This window comes from Chiloscyllium punctatum, chromosome 32 (assembly GCF_047496795.1).
Source record: "Chiloscyllium punctatum isolate Juve2018m chromosome 32, sChiPun1.3, whole genome shotgun sequence".
NCBI classification, from domain to species: domain Eukaryota; kingdom Metazoa; phylum Chordata; class Chondrichthyes; order Orectolobiformes; family Hemiscylliidae; genus Chiloscyllium; species Chiloscyllium punctatum.
This window is the reverse complement of record NC_092770.1, coordinates 16148622-16172476: the sequence shown is the minus strand read 5'-3', so window position 1 is coordinate 16172476 and position 23855 is coordinate 16148622. Positions and strand designations below refer to the sequence as shown.

At 44.5% G+C, this 23855-nt stretch overlaps 2 protein-coding genes across 2 annotated transcripts in view; one reads left to right on the top strand and one right to left on the bottom strand.

Moving 5' to 3' along the window:
* Window positions 1-2084: 2084 nt before the first annotated feature.
* Window positions 2085-6357, top strand: LOC140458307 (thyrotropin subunit beta-like). Its single transcript, XM_072552706.1, has 2 exons — window positions 2085-2315; window positions 5153-6357. The coding sequence occupies exons 1-2, from the start codon at window positions 2154-2156 to the stop codon at window positions 5429-5431; spliced, it is 441 nt and encodes a 146-aa protein (XP_072408807.1). The 5' UTR covers window positions 2085-2153; the 3' UTR covers window positions 5432-6357.
* Window positions 6358-10557: 4200 nt separating this feature from the next.
* The window catches only part of utp20 (UTP20 small subunit processome component), a 114121-nt gene continuing 100823 nt past the window's right edge, over window positions 10558-23855 (bottom strand). The window contains exons 57-62 of the mRNA XM_072551731.1: window positions 22400-22584; window positions 20129-20200; window positions 18971-19225; window positions 17697-17823; window positions 14136-14281; window positions 10558-10924 (exon numbers count right to left, since the gene is read on the bottom strand). Of these exons, the coding sequence (XP_072407832.1) occupies window positions 10769-10924; window positions 14136-14281; window positions 17697-17823; window positions 18971-19225; window positions 20129-20200; window positions 22400-22584 (941 nt within the window). The 3' untranslated portion in view covers window positions 10558-10768. The remainder of the gene's footprint in view (window positions 10925-14135; window positions 14282-17696; window positions 17824-18970; window positions 19226-20128; window positions 20201-22399; window positions 22585-23855) is intronic.

The window sequence follows — 23855 nt, the reverse complement described above, 5'->3', positions numbered from 1 at the left end:
TGAGGAGACTTAGTCATACAGCATGGAAACAGACCTTTCCATCCAACCTAGACCACACTGACCATGTTCCCCAACTAAACTGGTTCCACTTGCCTGTGTTTGGCCCCTATCCCTCCAAAACCTCTCCTATTCATGTACTTCTTCCAAATGACCTTTAAACATTGTAACTGTATGTGCTTGGAGAGTTACAAAAATTTATCTCATATATGGTACATCTCGCTGCCATGATTTGTCTGTAATGAATGGTTTAAACATTGAAAGTGGTGGATAGAGTCTCAGTCAAGTGGGCAGCTATGTCTTGGATGCTGTCATGTTTCTTGAGTGTTGTCGGAGCTGCCCCTACCCAGACAAGTGGGAAATATTTTATTGCAAGATCCCGAGACTGTGGAAAGTATTTTATTAACAGAAGTTCTGTTCTTCTTCCCCAAATTCTGACTTATTGTTGCAGCCACAGCGTTTATGTGACTGGTACAGTTCAGTTTCCCGAGTCTCAGTATTAGCCCAGAGGATGTTGATAGTGGGGGATATAGCTATGGTCATGCCACTGAATGTCAATGGGTCATGGATAGATATTTTCTTGTTGGAGATGGCCATGTGTCCAATCTTTTCTTAGCTCAAAGGTCCTCAGAATGAAACTTTACCTGTTTCTGTGTTCCCAGTTCCTGTCTGTTTCTATATGCACCTTTATTACTTGATTACCGTTTCGCACAGGGATCAGTTCTCTCAGTCGGATCAGTCTGTGTATAAACACAAAGCCACGTGCAGTAATTGTATCAATACCAATTCAGTTAGCTTGGTTTTAGTTATTAAAATGATTGTCTGTTTGGGATGATAGTAACTAATTTCCTTTCCACTGAGTCCTTGCTTTTAGAGATATTAAGATATTAATTATGTACTTCCAGCTAAATTAAATTAGCTTAAAGCCATAGATTGACTTAGCAGATGGGAAGCGTGTCACATCGCTTCTGTGTGGAGCTTTGAGATTAGACCCGAACCATTATAAAAATACTTGCAAGTTCTGTGAATCAGATGCAAGACTGCTGCCTTCAATTGCAAGGTAATGTCACATCACTATTAACTGTTGGCAATCTTTCTCTTGTAGATTTTGCAAATGTGCTACTAGAATTGTGTGAATGTATAATTCCCCTTTCTTGCTGTAAGTCTGACAGAGGTCAGTACTGTACTTAATTGCTTGAAGTCAAAGCTAGGGTGTAGATAGAAACCAAGCAGCGTTCTGTGAGGAATTTGTTTGATGCCTCTGAATATCAGCAAACCTTCGAAGTTTTGTGAGATGAATTTGGATTCATATCATTATGCATTCTTACGGCATTAAACAACCTTCCAGTGTGATGAACTGACATTGTTTAATCCAAATGGTTAGTGCCTCCTCTTCAAATCTGATGTTTGCTTTATTTTTCCAAAGATAAAGTGTTTGTGGAAGTAACACAGTGTCTAAACTTCCCAAGTGACAATGCAGTGTCCACACAATTTCAATGGTGCAGCCAACGTAGCTGTTACACAAAGGACAGTGAAAAATGCAGATGGTCTTCCACTTTCATGGTGTCAGCTGATGTTACCCCTTGTGCAGTGGGGTCTGCACTGATTGATTCTGAGACAGGGGAATTGCTGGCAGCTCTCAATGGCAATATCTTTACAGGTCTGGGCTGTGTTTGACACGTAAAACATGAACATACATTATGTATGTTTAAGCTTTGCCACGATTCCTGATGTAATCTACATGCAACCCAGCAGGAACCTAATGAACTTAAAACGAAATTCCAAACAGCCCCCTTGGTAGCGCAGATATTGAATATCACTAAAAAGGGAGGCATGTTGATCAACGTTCAGCCTCACACATCTCAGGACAAATACAAGAATGCCAAATTTTAATCACAACAATTTCTACTGCCGGCAATAAAAGCTGGTGATTAGTTGGCAACTCCATTCTGATTGGCTCAAGTGTTGCCACAGAGAAAGCAACTTTGAGTGCCCCGAGCAAACTTTGGCATTTATCCTGATGAGTGCAAGACAAAATGTTGAGCAACAAGTCCGTCATTGTTTGAATACTGACAGACACGCAGTCTTTGTCACAGTAAACATTGTGGCTGTGCTGATCTCTCTCTCTCTCTCTCTCTTTCTCTCTGTGTTGCAGTATGAACACCCTGCAGCTGCTGGCTCTCGTCCTGTCTTTGAGTTGCCGTCAGGTTGTCTCCCAATGCTCACTGACCAGATTCGTGTCGTACGTGGAAAAGGAAGAATGCAGCCACTGTCTGGCCATCAATACCACCGGCTGCGCGGGTTTCTGCATCTCCCGGGTAAGGTGCAACAATAAGGGGAGTTAATGTCATTCTACATCGAGGGTGAAGGTGACTTTCTGCACCTACTTGCTCTCTGCACATACCTAGACCCTGTCGAGCCCAAATCACTGGCCAACAACAGCATCCTAGAGGAGAGGCAATGGCTGCCATAGCAATGGCACCCATCTTTGGTGTAGGATCACAGAGATAACACTGTTGGGTTGTGAGTCCTCCTGGGTGGGGGGTCACAGGGAGAGGGTGACTCTGGTGGACATTCTCCAACTCAGTGTCCATTCCCTCGACTGAGCATTGAGTGCCTTTGATGAAAGGGATCCCGATGCTGGTTTGAAGTGTTAATGGGTGCAAAACTGAATAGCCCCACAGACTGTGAGGAAGGACGTAATGGCCTCCAAGAGAGTGTGTATCAGTGATGTGTCGCTCGTTTCCAATGCTGAAATAGACAGACACTTGGTTGTTATCGGGAAGGTTGCTTGGTCACAGTCCTGCCTGAAGAGGCATAACTCCCAGCACCGATGGTCTCAGGGCCTTCAGTGACCCTCAGTAAAGGGCTTCAATTAGAGGTGGAATGCGGGCAGAGACTAGAAGGTGGCAGAGAAATGGGGGCATCACCAAGCTGCGGAATGACATTCCCTTCCCTCCTCCAAGCCCATCATCGCTGGGAGCAGGAGATTCTGCCCAAAGTACAGAATTACAAACAGAATCGATGGCAGATTGCAAAAGGGAAGCTCTTGTCAAAGGAGCATGTGCTAAGGCAGGTGGAGGGAATGTCGCCAGGTACTGTGGATAGACACAGTGCACATAGTCTGTCCAATGTATCTCTCTCCGATTGGATCAAGTCCAGATGAGAAGGACTATTCAGCCAATTTTCCATACAATTTGTCCTCTAATTGACACTCTGCTTCAATGATTCCAGGCTGTTCTCATTACCAACCTCTCTGCAGCCAACTCCCAGCCACTGATTCCAGAGGAGCCTTGGTCTAAACTGTTGTTCCTCACTTTGTACCAATATCCTTTTGTCCGGTAGTCATAGTTTAATCATGAAATTGTGGTCAGGATTAACCATTTTCTAAAACTCTTCAAGTCTCTCTTCAACACTAACATGGTCATTAAAACCGACATCGTTGGCCCAGCATTTAATCAATTCGATTTGTAAACATTCTGCTGCAGCTTCTTATAGATCCTCCTGCCAGGTGTGCTGTCATGATGTGCCAGTCTTGTCTGTCTCACGGCATCCTCACAGACCCACTGTATCTCTCCTGTAACCGCCCTGTGACATCTACCCCACACCTAGGATGACGCCTTTTTCTGCTGTCCTCCATTTTGCCTCCAGGGTGACCTCTGTTGATTTGCAGCTCTGGTAAATGACTGAAGTACTGACATTCTCTTTCCTGTGCGTCACCTTTTAGTTAATTTTACTCTTGCAATTTCAAGAATATTTTTGTTCATCTTATTATCTGAGAACGGAATGTTTTAGCATACATCTTAGTCTTCATATTTCAAAAACTAGATATTTCCTTCTTGCCCAGGTATCTGAGGCAGACAGGAGTGATTGAACTGAGCATCTTATGAGGTTTGTTTGTTATAAGTTTGAGCTTCATATTATCAACACATCCTTGACATTTACAAAATATGGCAATCTCTATCCTTCTCCTGAATTTTATATCGCATCTGCCATCTTCAGTTATCTTTTGTGAAAAGAGCACTTTTATTTTGCTGGACTCAGGACTTTAAAAGGGGAAAAGCTGTTGTAGAAGACGTGCTTCTTTAAAAAGAATGGGATATTGGTACTCGTTATATGATGTACTTGCAAATGCTGCTGGATTTAAGCCTACTCAGCATAGTAACAGCTTCCTGATTGGTTCCTGGGTGAGAAGCTAATATAGCAGAAGCATCCAGCCTACGAAGGAGAAAATCTCTCTCTCGCATTCTCCCATATGAAACAATTCCGAGTAGCCAGCCTCTTTCCATCTGTGCTAATTCCCTTCTTGAAACAGAGAAGGGGAAAGACCGCATTCAGTGATTCTGAAAGGGTGGATCCTAAACTGGTGAATTAATGTGTCCATGACAATGTGTCCTCCTTGAGGAGGAAAAAGGAACCAAAATGGAACTGAAGGAAAACATTGCAACACCTGTAATCCAGACTGCTGCCAGAACCGTACTTCACTGACTTCCCACCCATAACGTTTGTCTCATTTTACATGCGTGGGATGTTTGTAAACGGGTGCATTGAATCTCTATGGTGTGCAAGCAGGCCAGTTGGCTCATCAAATCCACACTGATCCTCCAAAGAGCATCCCACCCAGACCCACTCCATCCTTTCACAGCCAATCCACCTAACCTACACGTCTTTAGATTATGGGAGGAAACCCAGGCAGACATGGGGAGAATGTGCTAACTTCACACAGACAGTCGCCAGAGGCTGGAATCGAACCTGGGTCCCTGGGTTCTGTGAAGGCAGCAAAGCTAAGCACTGAGCCACCGTGCCACCCCGCCAAGTTTAAACCTTAGAAACTTTAGCAATTCGTGTTTCTTTTCTGAAATTGGTTAAAAACTATCAGTTTGCATCAAATAGCTATTTTCTTAAGTACAGAAACATTTCAGTTTTCGCTCAGCGAGAATGTGTGCAGCAGAACACAAACCCGTCACTTTCTGATCTCAAAAGTGAGAATGCAACCCACTGAACCCAAGGCTGATACACATCCAAACTGACAGTGTTACCAATTGTGATTGAAAGAGTGGAGCTGGCAACTAATTTCAAATCATTTTTTTTTAGCAATGTTAAGGTCTATTTAAAGTCCGATGCATTGCCATTGATAATGAACGTCTTTTTACAGGATGTCAACACAAAGTCACTACTACCGAAGATTGCACTGGTCCAGAGTGTCTGCACCTATCAAGATGTCAAGTACATTTCCATTAAACTTCCTGGATGTCCCCCAAACGTTGACCCCTTCTACAGGTTCCCAGTTATCCTCAGCTGTGTGTGTAGCCAGTGCACAACCGATACCACGGACTGCATCAATGGAGTTGATGCTTCCTTCGATTGCACCAAGCCACAATGGAGCATCCCCATCTCACATTCTCGCATCCTCCCCCTCTCAGGCAATGTATAAGAGCAGTAGGTGGCTCCTCCATTTTATAACATCTGCCACCCTGTATCTTAATTCCATCTACCTACATCAATTCCATAGTACATAACAGCCAAAAAGAAAATCTATCAATCACAGTTTTGAAACTTTTCGTCGAACCCGCACAGTAGGTTTAAGAGAGTTCCAGATTTCCACTTCCCTTAGTGTGAACAACTGCTCCCTGACGTCTATTTCGAAGGTCATATCCTGTGTTCAAGAATTCCCCAGCACCAAATAAAAACCAAACCTTGATGCCCAGTCAACTGTAGGGAATCACTCCAAATCTCTAATATAATAAAAATGTTACACATTTCCAAATTCTGTATATTCACAGCTTCTGTCCACAAGCTGTTGCACTTCATACATTAGCACCAAAAGTCATGGCAACATTGAACACTGAGAAGTATTATATAATGAGAATTCCCTATTTAAACAATTCCCCATAGCTCTGTATAAGCAGCTGCTGTCACTGGCTAACTGTACAGCTCCAGTTCTCCCTGTATTGCTGCTTCCAATAGTACCCTTTTCAGCAATACAAGAGATTTATTATACTAATAAAATCAATGTACCCATTTGTACTTTCAAGAGATGAATAATTCTTGTAGTTTGAGGAATTGCAAAGATTATTTAAATCCAGTCCACACAGTTTGAAAATGGCAATGGAATTTAGTTTGTAAAACTGTAGTTATTTTCAAAGAACAATATTGACTCTGTGTGATTGCCTGAGGAATACAAAGATGGCTTTCAATTGAAACATTGTCTGTTTGTGCAGTTATTATACTAATCCCTTCAATGTATTGTTCCAATATTTGTTTCTTAGATTTGATACTCCTCTGAACTGATATTTCACATGCTTCAAAATTAACGAATTGTTCAAAATTGTCATTGTTCAAAATTTTCTGACTTTCCCAATAAACTGAATTTCAAAAACAAAGAATAATCTACTGTATCATTTGTGAACTTCCTGAATAAATCAGATACATTGCCAATTTGGAGTAAATTACTGCAGATACTGGAGCCTGTACTGAAAACAACCAATGCTGGAAATCACAGCAGGTCAGCCAGCATCCATGGAGAGAGAACAAGCTAACATTTTGACTCGAGATGACTTCATCAGATCACAACCAATTAGACCGACTGGCATAATACACTGAATATAGTCTGTCACTCTGGAAGAAATCCAGGGGAAAGGTCCCTGCTGTGCAGGATGACTTTGGTCGCAAAGAAGTGAGGTGACTGGCATCAAGGAGGCAAATGCATCAGAAGCACCCCATCAGTATCAAATGGACAAGGAAGTGGTTAGTTTGCTATTTGGGGGGAAATACAAATGCACCAAGGGAGTCATTTTTAAAAACAATTCCTTCATGGCTCGGTCACCATTTAATTGCACATCACTAATTGCCCAGAGGACACCTTCAAGTCAATGACATTGGTGCTAGTCTGGAGTCACAGGCCAGGTGAGGACAGTCCAACAAACATTCGAAAACCATCTTTTGTTTAAAACAACAATGGTACACAGTCACCATTAGGCTGGTATCTTAGTTTCAGATTTTTATTAAATTCAAATTGTACCATGTACATGGATGGGTTTATGAACTCTGACTACCCTCCAGCCTCCAGCACCCCCCCCCCCCCCCCCACCCCTGAGACATTCCTAAGGTTCTGGAGGACTAATCCAATGATATCATCACTACGTCACTGCTTTCCCCCATCTAGGATAGGACCATAAAAGCAAGGGAACAGACCGTAGGTCATTCAGCCTATTTAGTCTGTTCCAACAATCAATTTTATCTCATGGTTGATCATCTACCACTATGCCAAATCCCTTGATGTCAATAGTCTCTAGGAATCTAATGTTCTGCCTTGAATATTCTCTATGATTGAGTTTCCACCTCCCTCTGGGGTTGAAAACTCAAGATTTACCACCATCTGTGAAGAAATATCTCATCTCACTTTTAAATGTCTTAACTTTATGCTTAGACTCAGCAGTCTATCTATATCCACTCTGGCATTTTGTTTTAAGAGTTTCTAAGCCCCAAAAAGGTTATCACGAATTGTAATTTATCTCAGCAAAGCGTCTACAACAAATTCAGGTAATAGATGAGGGAAATACACAGTGATGGAGCTCTGGGAACCAGAGAACCAAAGTAAATTATTCCCCTCATTCACCTGAGACAGAATACTAACTGTCTCACTTAACTCTATCAGAACGATTCAGGATAAACCTTTGTGAATCTACAAACTGCTTCGAAAAGATTCCCCAACTCTCAAATCTGGGTTGCGTACAAGGCTCTAGAGATTGAAAGCCAGTGTCTTGCCCACCTACTAGACTCGGTTCTTGCTTCCAGATTTCTTATTGTTCTTCTCTACCCAGGGATATAGAACATCCCAAAATTCCATTGTGTTCACAAAAACTTCTAACTTACTGTTGATCCCAGAGGCAATTTTCACACCCAATTGCGCAATGTCCAAATGAAAAATAAACTCTGAAAAATTGCTGTTAATTCCCATTAGCTTGAATTTCAGACTGGAACTGGACACATTCGCACATCAATAGCATTCTGGTTCATGTTGTTTTTATTTTTATTTTTGTCTTTTTATTTTTCTGTGGTTTTAATTGTGGATTGAAATGGGATAAGATCACTTTTAAAAACCAAAGAATGTTTAATGGATTACTGAAGTTTTGAAAGCAAGCAACATGCTGCTCTTTGCAAGTACTGTTTACACAGCTGCTGGTTCGAACATTAATAAACAGTTTGCAGACAAATTGGAACCAAAGGCTGTGTACAAATGGAGATTCAGCTATAGCTAATTGGTCTGTCAACTCGTGACCAGGTATCAATGACAAAGGCGTTTTCTCTGCCAACAACGATGTGATTGATTATCAGATAGCTGAACAGGTTGGGATTGTGTATGGGCAGCATGGCTGCTCAGTGGCTAGCAGTGCTGCCTCACAGGAGCAGGGACCTGGGTTCGATCCAGCCTCAGGCAACCGTCTGTGAGGAAGTCGCACGTTTTCCCTGTGTCTATGTGGGTTTCTCCCGGGTGCTCTGGTTTCCTCCCACAGTCCAAAGTTGTGCAGGTTAGGTGGATTAGCCATGGGAAATGCAGGGCTACAAGGATGGGGGATGGGTCTGGGTAGGATACTCTGTGGAGGGTCGGAATGGGCTGAATGGCCTGCTTCCACACTGCAGGGATTCTGTGAAGATAGTGAGAAGCCACCAGATCTCGCCACAGGCTCTAACTTTATCTCTGCTCTCTGCAATTTTAAGTCTGAAGAAAACCACTTTATTTTTCCAGCAATTGCTGTAGACTGTGAACTTTAATTCAAACATCAGCGCCGTTTATTTTACGTATGGACCAGTCATCCTGTCCCTCCTACAAACAAGTGAAAGCATCCCGAGGAGGAAGAATGTGAATCAACGTTCTGGCGTTTACAAGAATCATCTCAGCAAATCCTGTGAAGCAGGACCATTGAACGACTTTCCCTTCAGTTGGGAGCTTTGCCCAATTTAAACAGACACCTTTCGATAAAAACAACTTTATAGTTAGACAAATGGATGCTCAAGCTCTGGAGAGACTGCTACTAGAAAGATATCAGGAATGAGGAATTTCAGATACAGGGAGAGATTAGAGAAATTGGGCTTATTCTCCTTGGTGCAGAGAAGATTAAGGTGGCATTAAGTGGTCAAAATTGTGAACAATTTAACAGGGGTAAGAGGTATCATATCAGTAACAAGGGGTCACAACTTCAAGATGGTCAGCAAGAGAGCTAGGAGTGAGATGAGGAGAAAGTTGTTAGGATTTGGAATGTGCTGCATGGGGGAGGCTGATTCCATAGGAGGTTTCAAAAGAGGGCTGGATATATATTTGAAAGGGATGAATTTAAAGGGCTGATAGGGTTAGAAAGTGGGACTAGCTGGGTAGCTGTTTTGGCAGCCAGTGTAGACATCACATATTGAATGGCCTTCAGCTGTACTGTAAACTCTATGATTCTATACGTGACATGAGACATACATCTCAGTTTGCCATTGGGCAGAAAATGGAACAGGAGCAAGGTTTTGCTATGGTTAATAATTTCCAATCAATATTAAGTAGTCGGTCATCACAAACAGCTTGGAATACACATGGAGCAAGGCTGGGTGTGAGGGTAGGTAGGGATGGTAATGTAATGCTTCAGGCCCTATCAGAGTCACTGTAGTTAGTTTGAGGTTCCACACATCAGGAAGGGCAGACTAGCCTTTGAAAGGAAATAGCACAGATTGATAGTGAAATGGAAATGGTTAAATTAAAAGTTAGAGTCACAACGCTTGTGCTCCACTGTAGAAGACTGAGGGCTGATCTAACCGAAGTGTCAAATTATTAAGCAGATTTTTATTGCCTAGAGAGAATGAAATCCAGATAAATAACCACTACCTTAAAAAAGATTTCTCAGTCATTTTGGAGCAAATTCAGCAAACATTTTTTCGAAGGAAGGGAATGAAAATCTCTTCTTCACTAAAGGCTGTGGAGGCACTAGAAGTTTTAAGATTAATACCAGTGGACCAGAACCTGGTCCAGGTTTTGAGGGATGTGTGGAAAAGGTGTTACTAAAGGAGTTCAGGTAAAGGGGTTCACATGTGAGGGATAGAAACATCTACCTTGGGCTTTAAACCAGAATGGAAATACTGGCAAATAAAGGTGTATTTGTGAACAGCCAAGTCTTTCAGACTCCATTCAGCAGTACATTTCAAAGGTCCAGCATTTTGCTTTATATCAAAGTTATGATTATTATCAACTAATTTACAACAGATGAACAAACAGTCGAAGTCAGCCATTCGACCCCTTGAGCCTGCCTTGACATTGAATAAGATCACAGGTGCTGAAAATGTGTTGCTGGAAAAGCGCAGCAGGTCAGGCAGCATCCAAGGAACAGGAGGATCTGGTTACGTCAATCCCTGATAACCTTTCACCTAATTGCTTGTTGTATCTGCAAACTAACCTTCTGTGATTCAGGCACGAGCACACTGAGATCCCTCTGCATCTCAGAGCTCTGAAATGTGCAATTTTTATGTCATTAAAGCTTTCATTCTTCCCTCCCAGAAAGGTAACAGATAGATAACAGCAGCGTATTGTAAGAACAGGCGCTATCACAAAGCACCATTTATTGACAATCTGCCAAGATAAACAGTACATTAAACTGTACTTCATGCTAAATACTCCTGAGCCACATTGCAAAGGAATTGTTGGGAATGGGAGACAAAAAAAAATGTGGCCATCAGAAGTGATCTTTTAGTTTCTGGCATAAAATCATCACGTACAAAACGACTGAACTAAAACATTTCACTCCACTATGGCCAAGTCCTTTAGCGTGCTGCTTCGGGCCTTTTTCGCCTTGTAGCCAGGTCGAAGGACTTCAATTTTTCTTTTCTTGGCTTCCGCTTTATTTTTGTGCTTCTTCAGTTTCTTCCTTGCGGCAATATCCGGATTTGCCACCGTCTGTTTTGAATGAACATTTGAAGAGTATTGACATGGACAGTATCCATCAGATTTACACAGCAAAGCCCCTTAATACATCAGAAAACGTCAGCAGACATTCAAACTTCAATCTATCTGGGCGCCACAGACAAACCCTTCATATATTATTCATCCCATGTCCATTTCAGAAGGCAGTTAAGCCTGAACCCCTATAGGCGCTCTGACCTGGTAAGAACAACCCAAACCTCCTTAAACAGACACAGTGGAACTGGTTAACCTTTTACAACAGCTTCATGTGCACCAGTGTTTTATTCATAAACCTCATTGTAGATTTAAATTCTCAAACTGCCATGGAGGGACTTTACCTAAGATTGCATATATTATTAACCCAGGTCCATGCCAACAATGTGCCCATATTAATGTACTCCTCTGCCATTTCCAACAAACAGAATAATGGCTCAATGATTATGACAGATGGAGGAATACTGATAGCATCTTTAAGGAGTTACTGTCTGAATGGTGCTATTGCGATAATGTTATTGGACGTGTAACTGTTTCTATTCGCTCATCAGAAGGAGGGTCACTGGTTGGGCCACTGTTCATGGTCCATCCCTAACTGCCACTTAGAGCAGGAGTTGTTAGGGCCATTTCAGAGAGTCGCTAATAAACAAACACATTATTGGTCACATGTCGACTAGACCAGGAAAGGACGGATTTCCTTCCCTCAAGGACTTCAGTGAATCAGGTGGGTTTTTAATGACAATCCACAATGGTTACACTACTGGCTAGCTTATAATTCCAGATTTTATTGAATTCAAACCTGTGACCTCTCAGACAGACCAGTGGCACTACCATTATGCCACAACAACCTCAAGCCAGGGTCAAGGCTAATGCTCTGGAAACACAGGTTAAAATGGCACTATGTCAGCTGGTGGAACTTAAATTCAACTGACAAATCTGAACTAGTCTCAGGAATCACCAATCACCATAAAAACCCACCTGGGCCACTAGTGTCCTTTAAAAAAGGAAATCTGCTGTTCTTACCTGGTCTGGCCTACATGTGGTGATCTCTTAACTGCCCTCAGAACTGGCTGAGCAAGACACTCAATTCAAGGACAATTAGGGATGGACAACACATGCTGGAACTACGAGACTATACCCTGGGATAAGAATAAATAAGCAAAAACAAATATTCACCAATGGCAACCTCTAACAGCAGCACAGTGACTCAGTGGTTAGCACTGCTGCCTCACAGCACCAGGGACACTGATTCAATTCTACCCTTGGGTGACAGCCTGGGTGGTGTTTGTCCATTCTCCCTGCGTCTTGGTGAGTTACGTCCAACAGTCCAAAGATGTGCAGGTTAGGTGGATTGGTCATGCTAAATTGTCCACAGCATCCAGGCCTTGGATTAGCCATGGGAAATGCAGGGTTACAGAGTTAGGGTGAGTCTGGGTGGGATGCTCTTCAGAGAGTCAGTGTGGACTCGTTGGACCGAATGACCTGATCCCACACTGTAGGGATTCTACGATTCTAAATTTTGCATTTGAAATAGTCAGAATTAATATTAAAAAAATGTAAACCCATTTATGATGAACATGTTTACAATCAGTAATGTACACTATCTTTAATGTCCCAAGGCATTTCAGGACAACGTTATCAAAAATGTGGCATTTAAATATACAAGGTGGCTTATAAGAACAGATGACTTAAGAAAAGAAACAGATTTTAAAAAAACAGCAAAGTTCTTGTCAGCAGAATCGATGGAGAGAAAGAATTCCTTCCTCAGATTTGAAGACAGATATACATACAAGTAATTGTGTGTTAGTGAAAGGGAGTAGCATGAACTAAAGGCAGGTCTGCGACAGGGGGAAGACCAGGGGAGATTACATAACACGATTCATGTAACAGTCAGTGTATACAGTGGTGGGCAACGTTTTTATTTGTTTGTAGGATGAGGACATCATTGCGAACATTTGCGGCCAATTCCTATTTGCCCAGAGGGCAGTGAAGAGTCAAACACATTGTTGTGGGTCTGGAGTCATATGTAGGACAGACCAGGTAAGTGTGGCAGATTGCCTTAGCTGAACCAACTGTTGACAGCGATCATCATGCGGCTAACTTTTGGTTTTAATTATAAATAAAAACAGAATAAAGAAACAAAGGATGTTTTAGGGCTGCTGACCAAAAGCTTGGTCAAAGAGGTAGATTTTATGGAGCATCTTAAGAGATGAAAGAAAAGGATGAGGTGGGAAAACTCCAGAGCTCAGGGCTTAAGTAGCTAAAGGCGTGGTGCAACAGTAGAAAGGAGGAAACTGGGAATGTGCAATGTAGTTAAATGTGGAGTAGTGCACTCTGGTATGAAGCCAAATTCTCTCTTGGAAAACAAGATGGTAAAAAGGATGTGGGAGTACAGTATCTGGGGGTTCAAATATACAACTGAAAATAACAATGACAAGTTAAGAAGCTCATAAGAAGAGCCAATGAGGCACTTTCCCTCATTGCTAGAGTGGCAGAAAGTGAGAAGCTATGTAAAAATCAGTGAGGCCTGAAAGACAGCTTTAACGTTTCTGAAAAGGAAAATTCAGGTCAACAGAATCTGAAACACAGAGAACGCTAGAGGAACTCAGCAGGTCTGACAGCATCTGTGGAAAGAGAAATAGCTAAGGTTTTGAGTCCAGTATAACTCTTCAGAACAAATCAGATTCAAAACCTTAACTGCTTCTCTTCCCACAGATGCTACCAGAGCCGGTGAGTCACTCCATCATTCTCTGTGTTTGCTTCAGATTTTCAGCATACGCAGAATTTCGCTTTTATTAGTTAGAATGGGGAACTCACCACCTCAGAGAAATAGCGTAGACTCAGGGGATAGTAGATCAGCACAAGACAAAGAGAATAAAATTGTGTGTTTGTAGAATGAGATGAGAGGACGGGGCTAGGACTGTGTGCGATAGCACTCATGCAGGGCAGCTGGGCTGAGGGGCCTGCTTCTCTGCTGGAAATGCTATGCAAGAGGCCCAAATCAGAGATGCAGAGGGAGCTGTGGAGCTCGAGGTGGTTACAAAGACAGAATGTAGTGAGGTCAGCGAGAGATTCAACAGCAAGGAGTGACCTTCAGTTTGAAGGAGGGAGCTTTTAATAAGTGACTGAAAGGTGAGAATTGAGGAAATCTTCCGCTGTAGGGAGTATGAGGAAGCAGCCATTTCACAGCCCATCCTGACTCTGTCCCAACCTGCAGAGCTTTCTGTCTTTTCCGCAAAGCTTTCTTCTGGCTGGCCTGCTTCTGCACGGCTGCAAAGCCCAGAGAGAACGTTTCCAAGCCGACCAGTTTCTTCAGCAGCTCGATGATCTCCTGGGAAAGGTTCCTCAATGACGAGTCTGAAAGGGGAAGAGGACAAAGCAGCAGCAGCAGCAAGCTGGGTCATTCCAAAGACTAAACTGTAAATACCAGGCCCTGTATGTAGCAGGGACAGAGCTCACTGAACCTCAAGGCATTTTCAAAACGAGGAACACATCCAACAAAAACAAACCACCTTAATGAAGCAACTAACGAACTAAAGTCAAAAACAAAAATTGAAATTGCTGGAAAAACTCAGCAGATCTGACAGCATCTGTGGAGAGAAAGCACAGTTAACATTTCTTCAGTTTTGAAGAAGGGTCACTGGGCCCAAATATTAATTCAGCTTTCTCTTCACAGATAATATCAGATCTGCTGAGTTTTTCGAGAAATTTCTGTTTTTGTTTCTGATTTCCAGCATCCGCAGTTTTTTGTGCTTTTTTTTGGTTTGGTGTTCAAATTCTGAAAGTCATTGGCTAGGCTTTGGGTTAACACAGGGAATCAGTCAATCAGTGACTGAAATTTTTTCTCATGTAGCAATTAATAATGTGGAACTCACTACCTCAAAGAGAGGCTGGGGAAAATAGCAAATACATTTAAGAGGGCGTGGATAGGTGCATGAGGGAGAAAAGTATGTTTGTGGAATGGGATGGGAGAGAGGCCTGAAAGGAGCACAACACCCAACATGGAACAGACGGGCTGAATAGCCTGTTCCCTAGCTGCACATTCTATGAGGCAGATTGGTTTAGCTGGAGTTCATGCTTTGCAAATGCTGATCAGATATGTTGTTAGTTTCCCTTTATTGCGTGAATTTTTAAAACGTTAGCTGCTATCTCACCCTGACCTACATTTCACAGTGCTAAGTGTCACCGCCAATGAGGTGTAAAATGTTAAAAGATGCACCATAAGCTCACACATTTGCATTACCACATAGGCTGATACCAGCTCACTACTGGATTAGTGGTGCTGGAAGAGCACAGCAGTTCAGGCAGCATCCAATGAGCAGCGAAATCGACGTTTCGGGCAAAAGCCCTTCATCAGGAATAAAGGCAGTGAGCCTGAAGCATGGAGAGATAAGCTAGAGGAGGGTGGGGGTGGGGAGAGAGTAGCATAGAGTACAATGGGTGAGTGGGGGAGGAGATGAAGGTGATAGGTCAAGGAGGAGAGGGTGGAGTGGATAGGTGGAAAAGAAGATAGGCAGGTCGGACAAGTCAAGGAGACAGTAACTGAGCTGGAAGTTTGAAACTAGGATGAGGTGGGGGAAGGGGAAATGAGGAAGCTGTTGAAGTCCATATTGATGCCCTGGGGTTGAAGTGTTCCGAGGCAGAAGATGAGGCGTTCTTCCTCCAGGCGTCTGGTGGTGAGGGAGCAGCGGTGAAGGAGGCCCAGGACCTCCATGTCCTCAGCAGAGTGGGAGGGGGAGTTGAAATGTTGGGCCACGGGGCGGTTTGATTGATTGGTGCGGGTGTCTCGGAGATGTTCCCTAAAGCGCTCTGCGAGGAGGCGCCCAGTCTCCCCAATGTAGAGGAGACCACATCGGGAGCAACGGATACAATAAATGATATTGGTGGATGTGCAGGTGAAACTTTGATGGATGTGGAAGGCTCCTTTAGGGCCTTGGATAGAGGTGAGGGAGGAGGTGTGGGCACAGGTTTTACAGTTCCTGCGGTGGCAGGGGAAAGTGCCAGAATGGGAGGGTGGGTCGTAGGGGGGTGTGGACCTGACCAGGTAGTCATGGAGGGAATGGTCTTTGCGGAAGGCGGAAAGGGGTGGGGAGGGAAATATATCCCTGGTGGTGGGGTCTTTTTGGAGGTGGCGGAAATGTCGGTGGATGATTTGGTTGATGCGAAGGTTTGTAGGGTGGAAGGTGAGCACCAGGGGCGTTCTGTCCTTGTTACGGTTGGAGGGGTGGGGTCTGAGGGCGGAGGTGTGGGATGTGGACGAGATGCGTTGGAGGGCATCTTTAACCACGTGGGAAGGGAAATTGCGGTCTCTAAAGGAGGAGGCCATCTGGTGTGTCCTATGGTGGAACTGGTCCTCCTGGGAGCAGATACGGGGAGGCGGAGAAATTGGGAATACGGGATGGCATTCTTGCAAGAGATAGGGTGGGAAGAGGTGTAATCCAGGTAGCTATGGGAGTCAGTGGGTTTGTAAATAATGTCAGTGTCAAGTCGTTCGTCACTAATGGAGATGGAGAGGTCCAGGAAGGGGAGGGAGGTGTCAGAGATAGTCCAGGTAAATTTAAGGTCAGGGTGGAATGTGTTGGTGAAGTTGATGAATTGCTCAACCTCTTCGCGGGAGCACGAGGTGGTGCCAATGCAGTCATCAATGTAGCGGAGGAAGAGGTGGGGAGTGGTGCCGGTGTAATTACGGAAGATCAACTGTTCTACATAGCCAACAAAGAGACAGGCATAGCTGGGGCCCATACGTGTGCCCATGGCTACGCCTTTGGTCTGGAGGAAGTGGGAGGATTCAAAGGAGAAATTGTTAAGGGTGAGGACCAGTTCGGCCAAACGAATGAGAGTGTCAGTGGAAGGGTACTGTTGGGGACGTCTGGAGAGGAAAAAACGGAGGGCTTGGAGGCCCTGGTCATGGCGAATGGAGGTGTAGAGGGATTGGATATCCATGGTGAAGATAAGGCGTTGGGGGCCGGGGAAACGGAAATCTTGGAGGAGGTGGAGGGCGTGGGTGGTGTCTTGAACGTATGTGGGGAGTTCCTGGACTAGGGGGGATAGGACAGTGTCGAGGTAGGTAGAGATGAGTTCAGTGGGGCAGGATCCTGCTGAGACAATGGGTCGGCCAGGGTGGTCAGGCTTGTGGATCTTGGGAAGGAGGTAGAACCGGGCAGTGCGGGGTTCCCTGACTATGAGGTTGGAAGCTGTGGGTGGGAGATCTCCTGAAGTGATGAGGTTCTGTATGGTCTGGGAGATGATGGTTTGGTGATGGGGTGTGGGGTCATGTTCGAGGGAGCAGTAGGAAGAGGTGTCCTCGAGTTGGCGTTTGGCTTCAGCGGTGTAGAGGTCAGTGCGCCAGACTACCACTGCGCCCCCTTTATCCGCTGGCTTGATGGTGAGGTTGGGATTGGAGCAGAGGGGTTGGAGGGCTGCGCGTTGTGAGGGTGAGAGGTTGGAGTGGGGGAGGGGGGACGACAGGCACCCTATCTATTTCACCGTATGAAATTTAACCCAACAGAGGCTAACAGCTAAATCTGGATGTTTGAAAAGGAAGTATATTTACAAAACCATGGGGAACGAGCAAGGGATTGGAATCAACTGAATGTTGACACAAGCATGATGGGCTGAATGGTGTCTTTTGGTGATCTACAATTTCACAACACAGAGTTCAACCATCTCTTTAGCAATGGAGCCATTTGGGGAGTTTTGTAAAGAGACACTGTCAGAGATTCAATACCTGGATAAGCGGGAATGGTTGATCAACTCCAATAATGAAGCTTACCTTGCTCTGCGTAAGTACTGTTCAATTCCCTGTAAAGAGGCGCAATAATTACTGGGAGATAAGGCTTCACTCCTTCCACTCCAAGGTTTACGGAGATTGCTCCAAGGAACTTAAAGACGCATGTCCTCTGGAGAGAAAAAAAACAATGAAAGTAAATAGTCTCTTAACCACCCCGCTGCCTAAGGCAGGTGGAGTTTGAAAAGAGCTCACCTTGTAACTTCAAGGAGACCATTTGCCTGAAAGTCTACAACATACACATTCCAAATGGGAATTACTGATGCACCCAGTCACAGCTTTGGGGAATATGGCAATAAGTGTTTATTTTGCTAACTTCACCCGAGTACAAAGACACCAGAGGAGACCATTATGGTCCTGAAGGAGAAGTGGTGAGTTAATGGAGATTCATTTCAGGATTTTGAGATGGTTTGCTAATTATATGTTAACTGCGTTCAGATTCACAAGGTGAAGGGCATTGTTCACCAACTGGAATCCTAAACGGAGGCGGTGGCATAGTGGTAATGTCACTGGACGAGTAATCCAATGTTCCAGACAGACGAATCGAACCCACCGTGGTAAATGGCAAAATTTCAATACAATAAAGTCTGGAAATAAAAGCTAATCTAATAGGGACCATTCTTAATTGCCATATAAGCCAATCTGGTTCACGAACATGCTTTAGGGAGGGAAATCTGCTACCCTTACCATGTCTAGGTCCAAAGCAATGTGGCTCACTTTGGACCACCCTCCGTAATGACTTAACAAGGCACTCAGTTCAAGAGCAATTGGGATTGGCAACAAGTGCTGCACTTACCACAAACACCAGCATCCCGTGCAAAAATAAACAACTCAGTAAATAATCACATGCGAACAATTTATAAAGACATACTGCTGGGGCACAAGGGTAGTAAGGAGGAGATAAATTTCTGTAATGTTGCACTTTGTTGCATTTTAAATATTAGATTGTCACTAGGCGAAGGTATTACAAGATTTGGAGGAAAGGAAGGTAAATAGGGTATAGATCAGCCAATGTTTTGGTGAATCATGGAACAAACTAGAGATGTGAATGGGTTCTTCCCAATCCTGTAACCTCCTTTACCCTCCAAAACCCCATTATGCCCCCTTTCTGGGTTTTTAAGTCTTATTTTCTAACGTTGTTCTTTATCAACAACCCCTCCCCACCAATCGTCCCATCACCGTTCTGTCTGTTGTGAAACAACCGGAGGTGTCCTATGACTTGGACTACCACAGAAATGCAAACAGGAGACTATCAGTACCTTCAAAGGTATTCTCGGGGAATGAGCTGCTTCTCTCTTGGCAAGAGTACAGAGCTTCCTGATCAGCCACATCAGGGTTGCTCTCTTCCCTTTGGCATCATCAGACGCAACCTTTCCTGCCGTCTCTTCCTCCGTTTCCTCTGCTCCCATTTCATCCTCGCTCTCCTCTGTCTTTTCATCCACCTTTCCATCTCCACAGTCAACAGACTCCAAGAGGAAGATGACTTTGGCCACAAACAGCAAGTTCTTTATCACCTGTTTGGCAACGAGAGGGCTGAATGTTAAGGATTGTGTTTGACTCTCAAATGGGATGTACAAGCAAGTGCGAGCCAAACTAAACAATCCCACCCACTGACATATTAATGCACTTAAATGTTACATAATGAGAAGACTTTGCGCTGAATGCATGCTGCAAAGCTGGAAGGGGCATCTTTTAAATAAGAGATTAAACCAAAGCTCAGGTCTATCCTCACGGATGGATATAAATGAAAGTTTCTGCGTTATTATGCAGAGACAGGTGACCACCCCTCAGTACCTTGTTGAACTCTCAACCAACTTCGCGAAGCCAGACTACCTGGTCATTGCTGTGTTGCTGCGCACATAATGGCAGCCAGATTTCCCAAGCTGCAACAGGGGTTGTGTTTCACTGAGGTGCGGAACAAAGCTGTGGTGCTTTGGCAGGTGCAAGGTATAAGATTTAGTTAAATGTACAGGTTTTTATTTCCCTTAAAATTTCCATCTTCACTAGCTTCTCAAACTGACAAAAAACATTCTGAAGTAATAGGAGATGTTAGGACGTAGCAGTGCAGCGAAAGGAAATTTGGCATCAGCAGAATAAACATTTAATGATGACTGTGAGAAAATGTAACCCGGGCTATGAGATGCTTTCCTTTGGTGACTCAATAACTGTTTTCAGTTCTAACCAGACCCAGCCTTGCAGGTGACAGGACATTAATAAAAGTAAAATACTGTGCAAGCTGGAAATCAGAAATCGATGCAGAGAGTGCTGAAGAAACTCAGCAAGTCGGGCAACATCTGTGGAGAGTAGGATGTGGACTCGAAATATTAACTGCAACTCTCTCCACAGATGCTGCCAGATCTGCTGAACTTCTTCAGTCTTCTCTGCATTTGTGACGTAACAGTAATACCTCTTCATACCTGTTCACCCAGCGTGAGATCCAGGAACTTGGACTGCAGCTGATGACAAAAGGCCAAAGCCAAGAGTTTGGTCTGAAAGACAAATTGTCAGTGTTGAGAAATTTAGGATGTAAAATCAAGGGGACGCTTCACAGAAATCAAAGCACACAAGGATAATCCATTCAGTCAGTCAACAAATCTAGAATGAAACAGCAGCAAACAAAGCTATTTAGCCCATAGCTCCCACACTGGCCGATCTATTACAGTTATCTCCAGACATTGCTGTTTGTGGGATCTCCCTATGCACAATTTGGCTGTTGTATTTCCTACATGAACAATTGCATTTCATGATTTGGAGATTTGGATCCACAACCATCTGATGAAGAAGCAGTGCTCTGAAAGCTAGTGCTTCCAATTAAACTTGTTGGACTATAACCTGGTGTGGTGAGATTTTTAAAATTGCATTTCAGAAAGCACTTTTCTCTGGAATGTCATGAGGATACAATAAGTGCACTGGGTTGGACTCCAAGCAGCCAAAGTTTAGGAGGAGGTTTTCCTGAACCTGTCACAGAGTGGACACTTTGCAATCGCGCCGGTCCCCTCCTGCTCGCACTCAGAATGTTTCTGCACAAGGCTGGAGGTCAAACTTCAGGAACATGAACCTCCGCGCTGTGCCATTGGTTAAAGGCAACAGAACCACAAAGGCTCATTTTTAGCCACTTCAGTAGTTACCAAGGACTCCATTCCCAAATTACACTCGGTTCTTCAATGTTAACTGGCTACACGCTATTCGAGGATTTAGACCATTATTGGTAGAACGCAAACTTGTTGTACCTGTTTCAGTTATAATGTGTTTCTAACCCCATTAGTTTAAATTATGCTGCATTTATGTGATTTTCTTATAACCGCGAGTCACACAAGAATGGAACTATCGCGTTATATCTGAACCGACTGTAAACAACTGCATCCTCCATAGTGGTCACCTGTTCCCATGACAATGTAACTGACTGTTCAGCGTGTTGCTAAATAAGAACAGCAAGAGAAATCTGATAAAATTGGATGACAAGTACAGTAACGTCTCAATATACAACTTTCCCGTATGTGGTAAACAGAGAGGTGTACTAATATTCAGATCATTCGCACAGTAACATGAGCAGTAACCAACAGTGCAGTTGGTTCAGAGTGAAGCACAGTTGGCTGAACCAGAAGGCTGTGGTTTCAGTTCAGAGACATCAGTCCAGCAAACAACTGAAGCAACCAGCCCAAGGAGAACTCCACTCTTTCATGGGGTCAGTGCTAAGGGAGCATCGGAGGGTCGGTGTTGAGGAAGCACTGCAATGTCGGAGGGTCAGTGCTGAGGGAGTGCTGCACTGTTGGGGCTGAGAGAGTGCCGCAGTATCAAAGGGTCGGTGCTGAGGGAGTGCCGCACTGTCGGAGGGTCAGTACTGAGGGAGTGCCGCACTGTCGGAGGGTCAGTGCTGAGAGAGTGCCGCACTGTCGGAGGCTCAGTGCTGAGGGAGTGCCACAGTGTCGGTGCTGAGGGAGCGCTGCAGTGTCGGAGGGTCAGTGCTGAGGGAGTGCCGCTGTGTGGGAAGGTTGGCGCTGAAGGAGCGTTGCACTGTCAGAGGGAGTGCCTCAGTGTCAGAATGCCAGTGCTGAAGAAGAGCATTCCTTGTTTTAATGAACACCGTGGGCGACACGGTGGCACAGTGGTTAGCACTGCTGCCTCACAGCGCCAGAGACCTGGGTTCAATTCCCGCCTCAGGTGACTGACTGTGTGGAGTTTGCACGCTCTCCCAGTGTCTGCGTGGGTTTCCTCCGGATGCTCTGGTTTCCTCCCACAGTCCAAAGATGTGCGCGTCAGGTGAATTGGCCATGCTAAATTGCCTGTAGCATTAGGTAGATGTAGGGGTATGGGTGGGTTGCGCTTCGGCAGGGCGGTGTGGACTTGTTGGGCCAAAGGGCCTGTTTCCACACTGTAAGTAATCTAATCTAATCTAAAAAAAATCCTTCCTTCTGTGGGCAAGGATGTTTATCTTGTGACCCTCTACTTTTTAAGGCCTGTACACTTGGTGTCATCATCAAGTGGAGAGAAGGTCTCTATGACTCTTTTGTCAAACCCTTCATTTCCAAATCTCTCCAGGCAACTGTTGAGCTCTCTTTGTGCAGGAGAAGAGGTTTAGCCCCTTTGGTTTTTATGGAGAATCAATGAGTGGACAGCATTTCACCAACATTTGCAGTCTTGCCTGGACGACATGAATCAAAGCACTTCCCTCTCCGGGAGGGGCCTACCTTTCTGTCCAGTTCTTCCAGCAGGAACTGTGCCGCTGGCGTCTCCATGGAATTCTGTGCCTTGCCAGTGTTCCACTTGGCCACCAGCTCTTCAGGTTGATAGGAGGCGAACAGCATTCCGAACAGCTGGGCGGAGGTGAGCCAAACCCAGGAGTGAGGGTGCCACAGATGAGCTTGGATGTGACCTGGTGGTGAGTTAGCAGATTCGGGTTTGGTGAAGGTCCTGGTTTAGGAACCCTTCAAATGTACTTTTCTGAAATGCTTAGATGGGATGCGGGTATTGTCGACAAGGCCAGAGCTTGTTGCCCGTTCCTAATTCCCCTTAAACTGACTGGCTTGCTCAGGCATTTCAGAGGGCAGTTAAGAGTCAACCACATTACTGTGGATCTGGAGTCAGACTGGGTAAGGATGGCAGATTTCCCCCTCTGAAGGGCATTATTATGAACCAGATGGCTTTTTGCAGCAGTCAGTGATAGTCTCATGCTCACCAGAACAAATCTAAAGTTGCTTTAGGGTAGCTCTCTCAGTCGGGAGAGAGGGACGACTGAAGGTGGTTTAACCTGAGTACCTCCATGCCTCAAGGTGAGGGGAGATGAAGGAGCCCTTCCCAGTAACCATAGCTGGTGTAGGAATGGAACCCACATCGCAAATCAGCCATCCAGCCAAATCAGCTAACCCACCCCCTACAAGACTACCATTCAATTATTAATTGAACATTACTTTTAAATTAATTTAAATTCCACTAGTTGCCATGGTACAAATTAATGATGTATCTCTAGAGTATTTACTTGGTCCTCTGGCCTCTTAATCCAGAGACATGATCACTACACCTGCTAACCTACCACCAAAGGAAACGGGTACCTGCAGTTTCGAGGGAGTCAGCCATATAGACTGAGATAAGAGGAATTTTGACTCAGAGGGCTGTCAAACTCCAAAGTGTTCTACAGTGTAGGGGTGTTGATGCTTAATCACTCAGTACATTTGAGGTTGGGGTCGACAGATTCTTAGACACCAAGAGAATTAAGTGGGAGAGTGAAACTGAGGTTCAGTACCAGCAGGATATCTGAATGGAGTGGCAGCTTCAAGGGGCTAATTGCCCAGACCTTCTTTATCAGGTTCTTTCGAGTGTAAAGATTAGCCATTATAACAAAGATCTGGGTCCTAAAAGCTTAGAGCAGATGAGACATGGCCTAAACAGTTAAACATCATCTCCCTCACACTCCCTCCCACGGATCTTGCCCCACACAAACTTGATGACAGCAGCACTACTTTGTTCACCACCCCTGGGTCAGCTTTTGAGCAGAGGGAAGAGAGTGAGGACTGCAGATGCTGGAGATCAGAGTCGAGAGTGTGGTGCTGGAAAAGCACAGCAGGTCAGGCAGCATCTGAGAAGGAGTATCAACTTTTCGGACCTAAGCCCTTCATCAGGAATGAGGCTTTTGAGGAGCGCCCGGTG

Excerpts from the sequence above, each read along its gene's own strand:
- LOC140458307 (XM_072552706.1), top strand. The coding sequence starts at position 2,154 with ATGAACACCCTGCAGCTGCTGGCTCTCGTCCTGTCTTTGAGTTGCCGT. Across the intron at positions 2,316-5,152 it reads CGGGTTTCTGCATCTCCCGG|GATGTCAACACAAAGTCACT; the intron begins GTAAGGTGCAAC and ends GTCTTTTTACAG.